Source organism: Lineus longissimus, chromosome 11 (genome assembly GCF_910592395.1).
Source record: "Lineus longissimus chromosome 11, tnLinLong1.2, whole genome shotgun sequence".
In the NCBI taxonomy this organism is placed as follows: Eukaryota; Metazoa; Nemertea; class Pilidiophora; order Heteronemertea; family Lineidae; genus Lineus; species Lineus longissimus.
Genome location: NC_088318.1, coordinates 13875573 through 13889740, shown reverse-complemented (window position 1 = coordinate 13889740; position 14168 = coordinate 13875573). Strand labels below are relative to the sequence as shown.

General features: G+C 44.7%; 2 protein-coding genes across 3 annotated transcripts; one reads left to right on the top strand and one right to left on the bottom strand.

Moving 5' to 3' along the window:
• The first annotated feature begins 914 nt into the window (after nucleotides 1-914).
• Nucleotides 915-4513, top strand: LOC135495813 (endosome-associated-trafficking regulator 1-like). The gene is made up of 7 exons (XM_064784777.1): nucleotides 915-1139; nucleotides 1368-1954; nucleotides 2136-2209; nucleotides 2609-2720; nucleotides 3124-3186; nucleotides 3533-3669; nucleotides 4038-4513. Exons 1-7 carry the CDS (start codon nucleotides 932-934, stop codon nucleotides 4336-4338), a joined length of 1482 nt encoding a protein of 493 aa, XP_064640847.1. The 5' UTR covers nucleotides 915-931; the 3' UTR covers nucleotides 4339-4513.
• Nucleotides 4514-10554: 6041 nt separating this feature from the next.
• On the bottom strand, nucleotides 10555-13982 carry LOC135495719 ((Lyso)-N-acylphosphatidylethanolamine lipase-like). 2 transcript variants are annotated; one of them, XM_064784590.1, is made up of 6 exons: nucleotides 13950-13982; nucleotides 13168-13250; nucleotides 12350-12880; nucleotides 11906-12020; nucleotides 11387-11573; nucleotides 10555-11136 (listed from the first exon to the last, which is right to left on the bottom strand). In XM_064784590.1, the coding sequence occupies exons 1-6, from the start codon at nucleotides 13970-13972 to the stop codon at nucleotides 11002-11004; spliced, it is 1074 nt and encodes a 357-aa protein (XP_064640660.1). In that variant the 5' UTR covers nucleotides 13973-13982; the 3' UTR covers nucleotides 10555-11001. The 2 variants fall into 2 exon arrangements, with proteins under 2 accessions (XP_064640660.1, XP_064640659.1); XM_064784589.1 differs by lacking the exon at nucleotides 13950-13982 and adding an exon at nucleotides 13772-13892.
• Between the last annotated feature and the right edge of the window lie 186 nt (nucleotides 13983-14168).

Here is a 14168-nt window from a genome sequence, read left to right as displayed (position 1 = left end):
TATCCAGTGCAAAAGAGCTGGAGTCATGAAGATGAAAAAGCTACACATTCCACCGAAGGCTACTCCTATCGCACCAAGATCACCTGCACGCGTGAACAAAATAGGTTGCAGACCTACTCCGAGTAAACTGGTCGATAAGGAAAATATTTTGACGTTTTTCACCGCACTGGAAACAAGTCCTTTATAAACCAACTCTCCATGTTCACTGTCATTGTCTGGAACCTGCGTTATTTTGGGGCCGGATGTAGAATACTGGACAATACTTGATAAATGGACAACTGGACGTAACTGGTCTATGGTTCTATGGTTACTTGAGTGACTTCTCATTTGCTTTGGCTGGAAAAAAGACCATATAAAAAATAAGTAATTAATCTGTTACATCCTGATATTGCCAGTGTAGGCTAGGCAGTCCATGCACGCCAAGACCAGAGGCTGAGACATGCCAGAGGCAGATCATTAGATACGAGTCCATCCCCAAAACAGAACAAAAGTTGATACATGGCATAAGTTGATATATGGCATTTACAACAACGATATGTGTATTGAGCATGCTGCGGTCTATATAACACCCTGACCATTCTGATCGTTTCATAAGGGCCTACATACAAGTTACATGTACATAGATTTACATGCATTTGCACAGGGGTCAAATATAAAAGTTGGGCTCACCACAGAACAAAAGGCCCGAACCAAAATCTGGCGTGATGAAGGCAGAGATATACATCTAAGCAACATTCTTGAAATCTTTCGTCAGTTTCGTCTGAAGAATGAAGGTGGGAAATGGTCTGAAAGGGTAATTTTTTTCCAAAATCAAGCTCTCATGGGCGCAGCCATATTGGTTATTTTCGGGAACAGGCCAATCACAGACCTCGTAACGGAGGCAATTAGGCCATTTCGTGTGTTGAGCATTCGCCAGGTAGCGCTGATCAAAATGGCGGAAGGTGGCCAAAAAGATGGGCAAAATCCTTTTTCCTTCCAAAGTTTTGTCAAAAAGAAGACGAATCCCAATGACAAAGGAAATCAGGATGATAGCTTTGATGACAGTGAAGATGATATACCAGATGACATTTTTGAATCTCCCGATATTCCCAAAGCTAAGGCTGTCAAAAATGTCAAAAACCAGCTGTTGATTGCTGATGGTTGGTTCCACTTCACACTCCAGTGCTTTTTTGGGTCATACTGTATTCTATTCTATGTCTATTACAAATAGTGTGTTTGATTACAGGCGCCGTGCTTCGGAAGCACTGGATCTCGGGCCTTGAGAATTAATGCGAGTTGTTAATCGACTGCACTGCCACTGGCAAATACCTAGTGAAACAGTAACCAGAAAATATAATATTCACTTGTCTTTGCTGCTTGTATTTCAGAGGAATTTGACCCTGAAGCACCCCAGAAGAAAAAGGATTCCAAGAAACCTGTGAGGAAAGAAGAGAATCCCTTCTCCTTCAAAAAATTCCTGAAGAAAGATCCTACTCCTCCGCCAGGACGCTCTAATTACACAAATGGCGGAGGATCCTCGGGACCTGCCCCAGACTTTGCAAATGATTTACCAGACTTTGTCCAAGATCATTTTACTGGTAATGAACCAAGGTCTCGCAGTTCAAGTAATCGGAGCCGCCCGAGGACACAATCTGAGGTGTCACTACCAGATTTTGCATTAGACAGCTCGCCGAAGGATGGTTCGTTGTTTCCAAGTATAAACGCAATAGGAAATTTAATTCATCATCGTGATGATGCAGCAAGGTCAGGTTCGGCTTCTCGGAATATTGCCGCGACAAATGGTGGTGTGGACAATGATACTGTGACTGTATCGCCGAGGCATGGTGGGCTTCCAGACTTTTTGTCCGAGAGTGTGGGCTACGGTGCTGATGGGAATAATGGTGCTTCAAATGTGATAAGGAGAGAAGTGTCTCCACTTGTTGGAACTGAAGACTTAACTGTAGAAGTCAAAAAGGTAAGCATTTCACATGACTCGGAGAATCCAACCCACAACCTCATGGATAGGAGCCCGGCACTCTCACCGCTATACCATTGATCTCCCTTGAAAGGGCTAATTTCGAGGAGTTCTAATTTTTTATTTGTGACAATCACATACTTATGTATCATATATTGTAATTTCAATTTTCCTTTTTCAGTTACAAGAAGAAAACAGAACTTTAAGTCAGAAACTGCATGAGTCGCGACAAGTTGCTGAGAGAGAATCCAATAGGTATACATTTTTCGATAAAGTATTTTGGTAAAACCGCTACCAGGCTGATTTCAGTTTCAATCATGATTGGATAGGGGTAGGTATGAGACCCAAATGTACCCTAATATGCCAGGTCACTGGCCGGCCAAGGAAGGAAAATGACGCTGCCGTGATGTCAGGAGTGATATTCATCCTGACACTTTGCCGTGCGACATTGCTCATTGGAAAAAAGGGCGTGGGCACCAATTTCATAACCAAATGCACCAGCCTCACAAATAAGTGTTATTTATTTCATAGTCTGGCCAAGATATAGAAAAAATCCCTTGGTGGAGGGAATAGACTGTCAAATAAATCCCTCTATGCACACTAGTGATTGCTTATGATGATATTGATATATTGATTCTTCTGTTTTTGTTGTAGAGTTACAACTTTGCTATCGGAAATGCAGATTCTGCAGAAACGAGAAAGTGAAGAAACTGCTGCCCTGGAAAACATGGTTCAACAGGTGGAGGCAAACCTTCAGATAACCACGGTAAGGCAGATATTCTAGGAGGTTGTGGGTTTGACTATCAGAGGATCACTGATGTCCTTGAGCGAGACACTTAACCCTTAGTTGCTCCATCCTTTGAATGAGGTGTAAAGAAAACAAATCTTCTTGTGCCAGGAATCTTTTCCAGTGAAATCAAAAGGCCCCTACAAGTGAGAAACATGAGTAGTTTGTAGTGTACTCTACTACTGGCTGAAGACGGAGTAGGCCAATAACCGCAATTGGAGCCCAACCGTAGTGAAAAGCAAAACACTGATCCTGCCTTAGAGGAGGAATACTCGCCAGAGAATGTCCCCTCAAAGTGCGGAGCAATTGCTGTAGAAGAAGAAGAAAAGAAGGACCACACATTATCTTGAAAAATCTATTGTCTCTTAAAAATTCTTTCCAGAAAAGAGCTGTGAAAGCAGAGAATACGATCGTCAAACTAAGACAAGAAATCAAAGGCCTGCAGGTATGTATGTCATACAAGTACATTATTGGTACTGGCTTTTCCTCTCTACTCCACAAGCATTTGGAACAGGATCCAAAGACTACCTTACCAGTGCCAAGCGTTGACCCAAGACGCAGGGAAAGAGAGGGCACCTTGCACTCAGTTTTCTGAATTTCAATTGGTGCCTTTAATACCAAAAAACCCGCTGTCCCGCCGTAGAGAAGGAGTACCTCTGTAGAGTAACACCTCCAAGTGCAGAGCAAGCAGAAGAGGAAGAAGTGGAGTAGTGCTTTAGCTTATTTTGTAAAATTGGGAATTATATATTCCTTCAGGCAAACATACTAATGTCCTTTCTTAATTAATTCAGAACCAAGTGGGGAGTTTAACGGCCGAGAAAATTGCGTCGTGTTCGGGCGATCCTTACCTTGATGACATGAGAGACAAAACTCAGTATATTGCAACACAACTGTCAAGTGCCGCTCAAAATGCCGACCAATCTTTACGGTAAGAACCGACAAACTCTTTTGACCGATTGAAGTCATCTATTGGCCAGTATGGAATAGAAAATGTCTTGCAATGATCACATTTTGTAATTGAGACCCATCGCACTAAAATGGATAGTAAGTCGCACTTTGGGCATGTGGAGTTCTCCATCTATTCACACAGCTCTGAAAAAGATAAGATGAGATCAGGAGTTCGTCTACGGTAAGGACAGGGGTTCTAGTGAGCACAATATCCCATAAACCCCCTGCAGCAGGGTTTCCAACCCCCCCCCCCTAGAGGATGACCAAGGTTGATCTTGCTTGCCAATGGCACACTTTCCTCTGGCTCAGCCTCATACCATTGTCTTAGTTCTCTTGATTCCGTTTCAGGCAACTTCTTAGCGGTGTAACCAACTTACGTTTAATGTCGGATATCTTACAAAACATTGGGAAATTAACGGTGCCAGACGAGCCAGCGTCTGCAGACACTCCTCCTGAGGCATCGAATACGCCCCCTTCCCATCATAAAACTCAGCCTACTACAGCCCAGCAAAAGGCTCAGACACCTCCTACTCAGAAAAACTCTTCCCCAACACCTCCAACACAACGGAAAGATCCCACGTCGTCCCCCAGCAAGTCAAAACTAAGAAAAGCACAAGATAAGAAAGACTGTTCTCCTTCCAAAACGTGATTTGTGATGTGATGAAGATTACAGTGTATAACTTTTTAGAGCCCAGTCAGTCTCTAGGTTTTCATGCTTGTGTATTATTTCCTTTGTCGAAGACGAAAGGGTCTGTAATTTATTGCCAGTAATTGCTCGCAAAATGTATATTTGTTAATGTCAATAGTAGATATTCTCAATGATAAAATTTGATTTCAAATATGCATACATGTATTTGTCATTTTGTAGAAAGTATCCTCGGCATGTACAGGTCATTGTCATGACCACTGGCAGATTGTTCCTTTGGTTCATTTGCGAATGTGTCTGGTTGTGACAGGGCCAGAGTTTGTGCAAAGGACTATCCCTCCTGCAACATCAGACAAACGCTGTGAGACGTGGCATGATTTCGCCTGTTCCACACAGTCGAAGGTTGTGAAAGACGGGGGAACCATTCCTCCTGCTTCACCAGCCACAAGTCGGACAGATGTGCTGCATCAAGATGCAAATTGTAGTAGACTTGGGAACTTACGTCCTGCTACACAAGCTACCGGCTCTGAGAGACTAAGTTGTCAACAATGCACTCGAGACAATGTCACAAACGATTGTCTCTTGATTGGAGGGCTGCATATTTCACAATGAGGTGGTCCTAGTTGCTCCATATCACAACCAGATCATACCTTAGGGACAATAATTCAGTCACATTGGACCTTATTGCATATAGTCCAAAGATGTGGTGTAACTTGGTCCTCTGTCACACATATCATGTAGCTGATGAAGCAGGAGTAACAGTCCCCTGTCGTTCACAACCTGCTCCCCTCTCTCAAACAACTTCGTCCTCTCTCTATCAACATACAGCTGGTTAATGAGGATGTATAGTCCTTGGGCGTTCACAACCAGGGTTCTATAGCCTTCTGCCTTTCACAACCTGCGGCTGCGTAGCAGGAGGACAATCTTCCCGTCTTTCACAACTTGTGACTGGTATAGCAGTAGGAATAGTCCTATGTCTTCTTCACAGCCAACGGTGGTGAAACACGAGGCGTCGTCACCTGTCCTGTATGCTGTTTTGGCTTGAGGAAATGTCCCCTGTTTTAACCTTGTTGCTGTAGCCAGAAGAAAGTTCCCTGTTTTATTTGACAATTGCTGCTGGGTGAAACCGGAGGAATAGTACCCCGTTCTTTCACAACCAGTCTTTGACAACCGGTGGTTTTGTCCTCGTTCAAGCTATCAGCTGGTGTAGCTGTAGGAATAATTCTCGCACTTTCGCTAACATCATGATTACCTGTCTCTCACAACAGGTAGCTAGAGAAGCATGGATGTGGCATGAGGGATAGTCCGCTCTCTTTAACAACCTGTGTTTGGTGTAGCCGGAGGATAGTCCCCGGTATTTGACAGCTTGCTGCAGGGTGAAGGCGGGGTAAAAAGCCCCTGTTTTTCACGAATTGCGGATTGTGTAGCAGAAGCGGGGACAGGGCCCGGTCGTTCACAACTTGTTACCCTGTCCTTTACCACTTTTCTCATGTCTCTCACAACCTGTAGCTGGTTAAGCAGGAGGTATATTACTCTCTGCCTTTCACTGTTTGCGGCGGCTGGGTAGCAGGAGGGGAATCGGCGTCGCCTTTCTTCAATTTTGCTACTTCTTGCAGGTGTAGCAGGATGAACTGGCGAAAAAGGTGGCTTCGTCGCCTGTCAGTGCCTTAACAGTTGCAAGTCTTTGTCACAACTTGTGGATGGTGTAGCAGAAAGGAATAGTCCCATGTCTTTCTGACAACTCACGGTGGTATGACTGATGAGGCATGCGGAATAGTCCGCTCTCTTTAACAACCTGTTGCTGGTGTATTGCTCCGGAGGATAATCGCCTGCATGTAGCTCCTTGCTGCTGGCTCGAGCAGGAGGAAAAGTCCCTATCTTTCATAGTCTGTGGCTAGAGAAAGAGGAGATATAAAGCACAGTGGTATCTCGCTATCAGCTGGTCAGCAGAAGGAATTAAACAACCACCTTCGTTCCCTCTCTCACAATCTGTGGTATATAGGTGAAGCACCCTGGCCATAACCGGTGGCTGCTGTAGCAGGAGGTATGGTCCTCTGTCTGTCACAACTTCGTCCCCTGTGCTTCACCACCAGCTGGTCCGTGTCTCTCACAACATGCAGGCGGTGAAGCTTGCTTGGGGTGTAATCTGTGGTTGGTGTAGCCGGAGGATCTTGAATCTTGAATAGTCTTGAATAGTCTTGAATAGTCCCCGGGATTTGACAGCTTGCTGCAGGGTGAAGCAGAGGTAATATAGTCTCCGTCTCTGGTAAGCTGTGGTGAGTGAGGAGGTACAAACCCCCGCCGTTCTTTCACAACCGGTGGTATAGTGTACTGTCTTCCAAAACTACTAGCTGGTGTAGCAGGAGAAATAGTCCCCTGTCTTTCACTAATCGACTTTTTTGGTTACATTCTACTGCCTTTCTAAACTTGTAACTGGGTGTAGGAAAAGGAATAGACGCCTGTCTTTCATAAACTGTGGCTAGTGGAGCAGGAGGAATGGTCCCCTGTCTTTCACAACCTACGGCTGGGTGGAGCAGGTGAAGTCTTCGCAGGTCCTTTGCAGCCTTTTTTGGCTTTCGCAGCAGGAGGAATAGTCCGCTGTCTTCCACAGCGCCTTTGACTGGTGTAGCAGGAGAATATTCCCCTGTCTTTCACAACCTGTAGCTGGTTAAGCAGGAGGTATATTGCCCTCTGCCTTTCACTTATTGTAGCGGCTGGGTAGCAGGAGGGGAATCGTCGCCTGTCTTCAGTTTTGTTTCTTCCCTGGCCATAACCGTTGGCTGGTGTTGCAGGAGGTATGTTCCTCTGTCTGTCACAACTTCGTCCCCTGTGCGCCACCAGTTGGTCCACGCCTCTCTCACAACATGCAGGCGGTGAAGCATGCTTGGGGTATAATCTGTGGTTGGTGTAGCCGGAGGATAGTCCCCGGTATTTGACAGCTTGCTGCAGAGTGAAGCGGAGGTAATATAATCTCCGTCTCTGGTAAGCTGTGGTGAGTGAGGAGGTATAAACCCCGCCGTTCTTTCACAACCGGTGGTATAGTGTACTGTCTTTCAAAACTACTAGCTGGTGTAGCAGGAGAAATAGTCCCCTGTCTTTCACTAATCGACTTTTTTGATTACATTCTACTGCCTTTCTAAACTTGTAACTGGGTGTAGGAAAAGGAATAGACGCCTGTCTTTCATAAACTGTGGCTAGAGGAGCAGGAGGAATGGTCCCCTGTCTTTCACAACCTACGGCTGGGTAAAGTCTTCGCAGGTCCTTTGTAGCTTTTGGTTTTCGCAGCAAGAGGAATAGTCCGCTGTCTTCCACAGCGCCTTTGACTGGTGTAGCAGGAGAAATAGTCCCCTGTCTTTCACAACGTGGTGTGGTCTTTTCTCATGTCTCTCACAACCTGTAGCTGGTGAAGCAGGAGGTATATTGCCTTCTGCCTTTCACTGCTTGTGGCGGCTGGGTAGCAGGAGGGGAATCGTCGCCTGTCTTCAGTTCTTCTACTTCCCTGGCCATAACCGTTGGCTGGTGTTGCAGGAGGTATGGTCCTCTGTCTGTCACGACTTCGTCCCCTGTGCTTCACCACCAGTTGGTCCACGTCTCTCACAACATGCAGGCTGTGAAGCATGCTTGGGGTATAATCTGTGGTTGGTGTAGCCGGAGGATAGTCCCCGGTATTTGACAGCTTGCTGCAGAGTGAAGCAGAGGTAATATAATCTCCGTCTCTGGTAAGCTGTGGTGAGTGAGGAGGTATAAACCCCCGCCGTTCTTTCACAACCGGTGGTATAGTGTACTGTCTTTCAAAACTACTAGCTGGTGTGGCAGGAGAAATAGTCCCCTGTCTTTCACTAATCGACTTTTTTGTTACATTCTACTGCCTTTCTAAACTTGTAACTGGGTGTAGGAAAAGGAATAGACGCCTGTCTTTCATAAACTGTGGCTAGTGGAGCAGGAGGAATGGTCCCCTGTCTTTCACAACCTACGGCTGGGTGGAGCAGGTGAAGTCTTCGCAGGTCCTTTGCAGCTTTTGGCTTTCGCAGCAGGAGGAATAGTCCGCTGTCTTCAACAGCGCTTTTGACTTGTGTAGCAGGAGAAATAGTCCCCTGTCTTTCACAACGTGGCGTGGTCTTTTCTCATGTCTCTCACAACCTGTAGCTAGTTAAGCAGGAGGTATATTGCCCTCTGCCTTTCACTGCTTGTGGCGGCTGGGTAGCAGGATGGGAATCGTCGCCTGTCTTCAGTATTTCTACTTCCCTGGCCATAACCGTTGGCTGGTGTTGAAGGAGGTATGGTCCTCTGTCTGTCACAACTTCGTCCCCTGTGCTTCACCACCAGCTGGTCCGTGTCTCTCACAACATGCAGGCGGTGAAGCATGCCTGGGGTATAATCTCTGGTTTTATGCAGCCGCTGGTTGTTCTTGCAGGGGGTATATTTGCCTGCATTTAACGACATGTTGCTGGTGTAGCAGGAGGAATATTCCCTGTATTTCACGACTAGATGGTCTCCTGTCTTTGAGAACTAGCTCCCCTGTCTTTCACAACTTGTAGCTGGTGAAACAGGGTAGTCTCTGGTCTTACACAACCGTTTGTAGGAGGTATATTATCCCGTCTTTTACAACTTGTGGGTGGTGGATCATAGGTTGTGACAGACACGGGACTAGAGCTCCTGCTTCAGGTCATTGGAGACGGACAAAGTTTTTCATTTTTTGTCTTGTGTAGCAAGGAGGAGTAGTCCACTAATCTTCCACAGCTTGCATTGATACCCAGTCTTTTACAACTATGTTAACCCTGTCTCTCACAACCTATAGCTGGTGAAGCAGGAGGTATATTATCCCGTTTTTTTACAACTTGTAGGTGGTGGATCAGCAGGAATTTGTCCCCGTCTTTCACAACCTACGGCTAGGTGAAGCAGGCAAAATCGTCGCCTGTCTTTCAGAGCTTTTGGCTGGTGTAGGAGGAAGAATTGTCCCCCGTCTTTTTCACAATCCTAAGTGGTGAAGTAGGTGACGTCGTCGACCGCCTGTCTTTCACAACCTGTGGTTGATGTGGTATGGGAAATACTCCCATCTTCAAAAAACACAAGTTTGAAACCACACAGGTTTTAAAAGACGGTCCCCTGCATTTTACAACTTGCAGCTGGGTGAAGACTGGAGGAATAGTCCCTGTCTTTCCCAACTTGGGGCTGGCTTAGTACGAGTTATTAGTACCAGTCTTTCACAACCAGTGGTATAGTCTTGTCGTTCAAAACTATCAGCTGGTGTAGCAGGGGGGCTAGTCATTGGTCTTTCACCAAAACAGATGGCTAGTGTAGCAAGGAGGAATAGTCCTCCCGTCTTTCAAAACTTGATTCCCTGTCTTTCAAAACTTGGTTCCCTGTCTATCACACATGCAGCAGGAGGTATAGTCACTCGTCTTTTTCATTTTTTGGCTTGTGCAGCAAGGAGGACTAGACTCATGTTTCACAATTTTGTCCGTCTCCAATGATCTGAAGCAGGAGCGCTAGTCCCGTGTCTGTCACAACCTATGCTTTGTGTAGCTAGGAGGAGTAGTCCCCTAATCTTCCACAGCTTGCATTGATACCCAGTCTTTTACAACTCTGAACTCCGTCTCTCACAACCTCTAGCTGGTGAACCTGGCGGTATAGTCCCTAGTTGTTCACCAGCTGTGCATTGCAGAGCAAGGAGGATTAGTCCTCTGATCTTTTACAAATTTACCCCCTCCCACCTCTCGCGACCTGTAGAAACTGGTGAAAGTAAGTATAGTCCCTGGTTTTTCACAAACAGCTCCTTGTGTAGAAAGGAGAATGTCCCTCAATGTTTTATAACCCCATCCCTGTCTTTTAAAACTTGGTCCCCTGTCATTTACAACTTGGTCCCCAGTCTCTCAAAACCTGTAGCTGGTGAAGGCGGAGGTTACACAACCTATGCCTTTTGTAACAAAGATCAGGAGGAATCATCTCCGGACTTTTCCCAACTTTGTCCCGTCTTTCGAAACTTGGTCCCCAGTCTCTTAAAACCTGTAGCTGATGAAGCAGGAGTTACATGTATAGTCCTTAGTGTTTTGAACATGTGGCTAGTCTAGTAAGGAGGAAATAGTCCCCCACCTTTTAAAACCTTTCCCCCTGCCTTTTACAACCTAGTTTTCCGTCCCTCACAACCTCTAGCAGGTGGCAGGAGGATGTAACAAGATCATTTTCATCATGTACATGTACATGTAACAACAAAGAATATATCTTTAAAATATCTACTTGTTAAATCATCAACATGCATGTATGACACATATATAATGAATGCTGCCCTGATTTTAGCCAATGTTCCACGCTGATGCAGAGCACAACTCAGGTTCATCTCTGTGCAGCACCAAGACGATTTGCTATGCCACAGTAAGTTTTCTAAAACCACCATAGTTTTGTCCAAGTTCTTCAGAAATAGAGTTTTCAATGTCAGTTCTTTATCTGTGGCTTCACAGGAGAACGTGATTACATAATAACATTATCATTTTTCATAACATGGTATACATCACCATCTATTTGTTTTCATAATGCCACTTTTATACATAGTATAGGTAACAATAAATATTAGTAATAAATCATGATAGATATATCGTTCTATCACGGTTTCCCCAACGGTTTTTTGTTAAGAGTACAGAAAGACTGACACTACTGAAAGAATGAAAATCAAGACGCTGTTTCATCACTGTTTTTCTCTCCACGGTCATTTCGCTCGTCGACACTATCACAGACTTTGTTTACCAGACTGTTGAACGCTTCCGCCCGGTCAGCGTAAACATGGTGACCTGCTCCCTTGATCAGCTGAAAAATTAAGATGATAACATCAATGATTTATGGAGGACAAGCTGATCGATAGATTTTTCCGAAGCCAGACCAGTTGAAGCAATCTTTGGCTAGAACTTTTGTCAGTTGCAGAAGCCTTAACAGAGTTGTTTAACTGCAATTTTAAAAGTTCACGGTCCATTTATTGTCGCTGTTTCAGAATGTTTATAAGCTGGCAGTATATTGTATAGCAACTATGCAGCATTCGAAGAATAGAAATTTTACTCACCTGAACGTCAACATGAGCATCCTCACGTAGAAATTTAACTAGATTCCCTGTTGAGTTATCAACCCATGATCTTGACCCATATACAATTGTCATAGGTATGGACCGGTCTATCTCCTTCACACGGTGTATCATGGGGTTCCTTGCCCAACCGAATGGTATCGACATAGTTTTGAAAGCCGTCTCGCCACTGTAAAGTAATAGACGATTTGAAAATTAGCCAAGTTCATGAAAGGAGATTGGTGGCACAGGCGTCAGAGCAATACATTCATAATCAGGAGGTTCTGGGATCGACTGGCAGAATGATCACCATTGTTTCATCTCAGCATCCTTGTGCAAGTCCCTTAACTCTTATTCCTTCTCACACCCAAGAGTAAAATAAGTACCAGTTTATACTGGGAAGATGGACCAGTTTATACTGAGAAGACAGCCTCTAACAGTTTGATGTTTCGATGAGAGCCTTAACAATTTTGATGGAGTGTGTAGGACTGTTCCTAAACAAACCCGGACATGAAAACTCACCTCGGATATTGAGCATTGCAATGGTAGATGTAGTCAAATATAATACTGTCATCTTCAACAAACCCTGAATACTTCTTTTTGAAATCTGGCCGGAATCGCTGAACTAAACCTGGTCCTGTAAAAAAGAAGAAAGGACAACTTAACTTCCAGAAAATCTACCAAGTGCTATCATTTTTTAACAAAACATGTTTTTATTGGGAGAACTCGAACGTCAAAGAACTGTGGAATCTCTATTAACAGACACCCCTGTGCACACACCCTCTCTGAGGGATGGTAATTTTAGTCCCAAATGGGTCATTTCTACATGATTTGACCTTTGTAATCCGGACACCTCACTAAATTTAAAGGACAGATATTTCTGCTGGTCTTCCCGAACAAAATCCTGGTTTTGAGATGCCCAAAACTATTTGGCAGTTCACAACATACTGTACTGGATTTACTCACCCCAAGGTCCAGCAAATCTCACAACTGCCAGTGGGTTAAACGGCTGCAAAAGCGCCGCAACAGTTCTTGCCCAAATAGGTATCCTATACAGTCTTTCCGGATCCTGAACCCGCTCTGGAAATCCCCACGGATCAACTAATATCAAGTGTTTGACGTACTGTGGATATCGTAACGAGTACGAGCTAGCTAAATAGCCGCCGAGACTATGCCCCAACAAAACAAAGCGCTCTAGTCCCATTTCTTTGCGCCAGTCTTCAATCGACTCTACGAAGTCTTTCTCTGCCAAAACGGCATCTTGACTAAACTCAGCTCTGCTGCTTCGGCCGAAACCTAAAAGATCGAACGCATAGAAAGGTCTCTGTTCCGCCACGCCATCTATATTTAGAGCCCATAAGCCAACACCACCTCCCATTCCGTGAACGAAAACAACCGGTGTTTTGTCTGTGTTGTTTGGGTTTGTCCAGACAGTCCATATCCGTTTTTTATTGCCAGCAATCCACACATATTTTGAAGACAACACACTTTTCAACCCTGGAGAGTAGAGTAGAAAGAAATTAATCAATACATGTGACAAGGCCACATGATATTCTCCTGCGCCCCCCACACATGACAGTGTTATATGCATGAGCTCCCAAATCTTTCATCTTCCTAGCTCTGCATGGTCAGGTCATTTTGGGTCGGTTTCAAAGAGCCCAGTTTTGCAATGTGAAGGATGTGATGAATTGAAAGGGTCCTGACTGGATTTGTCCACAGACTAGGAAGAGTGAGTCACTCCGATTCATTGCAGGTGTGGCTGCAAATTTATATCCACTCCTTACCTTTCAAGAGTTTTTGTTCGGCCTGTGCAAGAGATACAGTGGAGGTGGGACGCCACCGCAACCAGCTAAACCAACCACCACCTCTGAAATTGAAAACCAAACAATCTAGTATAAGATTTTAACCCACTGGAAACGAGTCGAATGCACACACTCAAACATGTCAGAAGGCCTCAGCCATAGTGAGCCACTGTGACACTTTGGCTTGCTTTAAATCATTTGATGCCTTTGTTATGTTACAGGCGAAATGCATGGGAGGGACTGGTCAGGGCCTAGGCCACCAAACTGAAACTTCAAACAAACTATGAAATTCCTACAAAAAGGTCGAGACTAGTTTTGAATCAACACCACGGCACTAGGCCTATAACTTCGAGGCAGGCCAAAGTTAGATGCAATTCAGTTATGCAGAGTCATCATGATGTAACACAGTATTACACATCACATTGTGGCCACCATACATGCAGCGCATGTAGCCTATGTACATACTCACAGCTACATGGCTAATATTTATAAAGACTAGTAAATGCTTTTACTACAGTTTTCTACAGAGATGACTCGTGTAAAATGTACATGAAGTTTAAAGTAAAGTTTTAGTATAAGCATTCACCGATTTACACTACAGCATTTTGACACAACTGGTCTAGTCATCTTGATGATTCATCCTTCTACCCGATAGAGTCATGCTTTCTGAATAGTTCACACATTTTTTAACATTCTGAGATCATGAGATCTTGAAGTAGAATTCCTCCAAGATGAGATCGAGGTAAAATGGAAAGGTTCCTTACCCTTCGTCCACAGCGTCAGCCATTGCGACACTATTGCAGTTTCACGAACAGTCCACAGGAGGCGCTGGGGTCTAAATGCTACAGTGTGTTTCAAAAACTTTGCATGGGCAATTTTTCAACCGGGGCCAGTTGCAGTGTACCTGAATCCGGGCATCGAATGGCAATGAAGTCCAATATTGAAACTACTGTCTGCATCGTCTTTGTCTAGTCCTGTTCCAA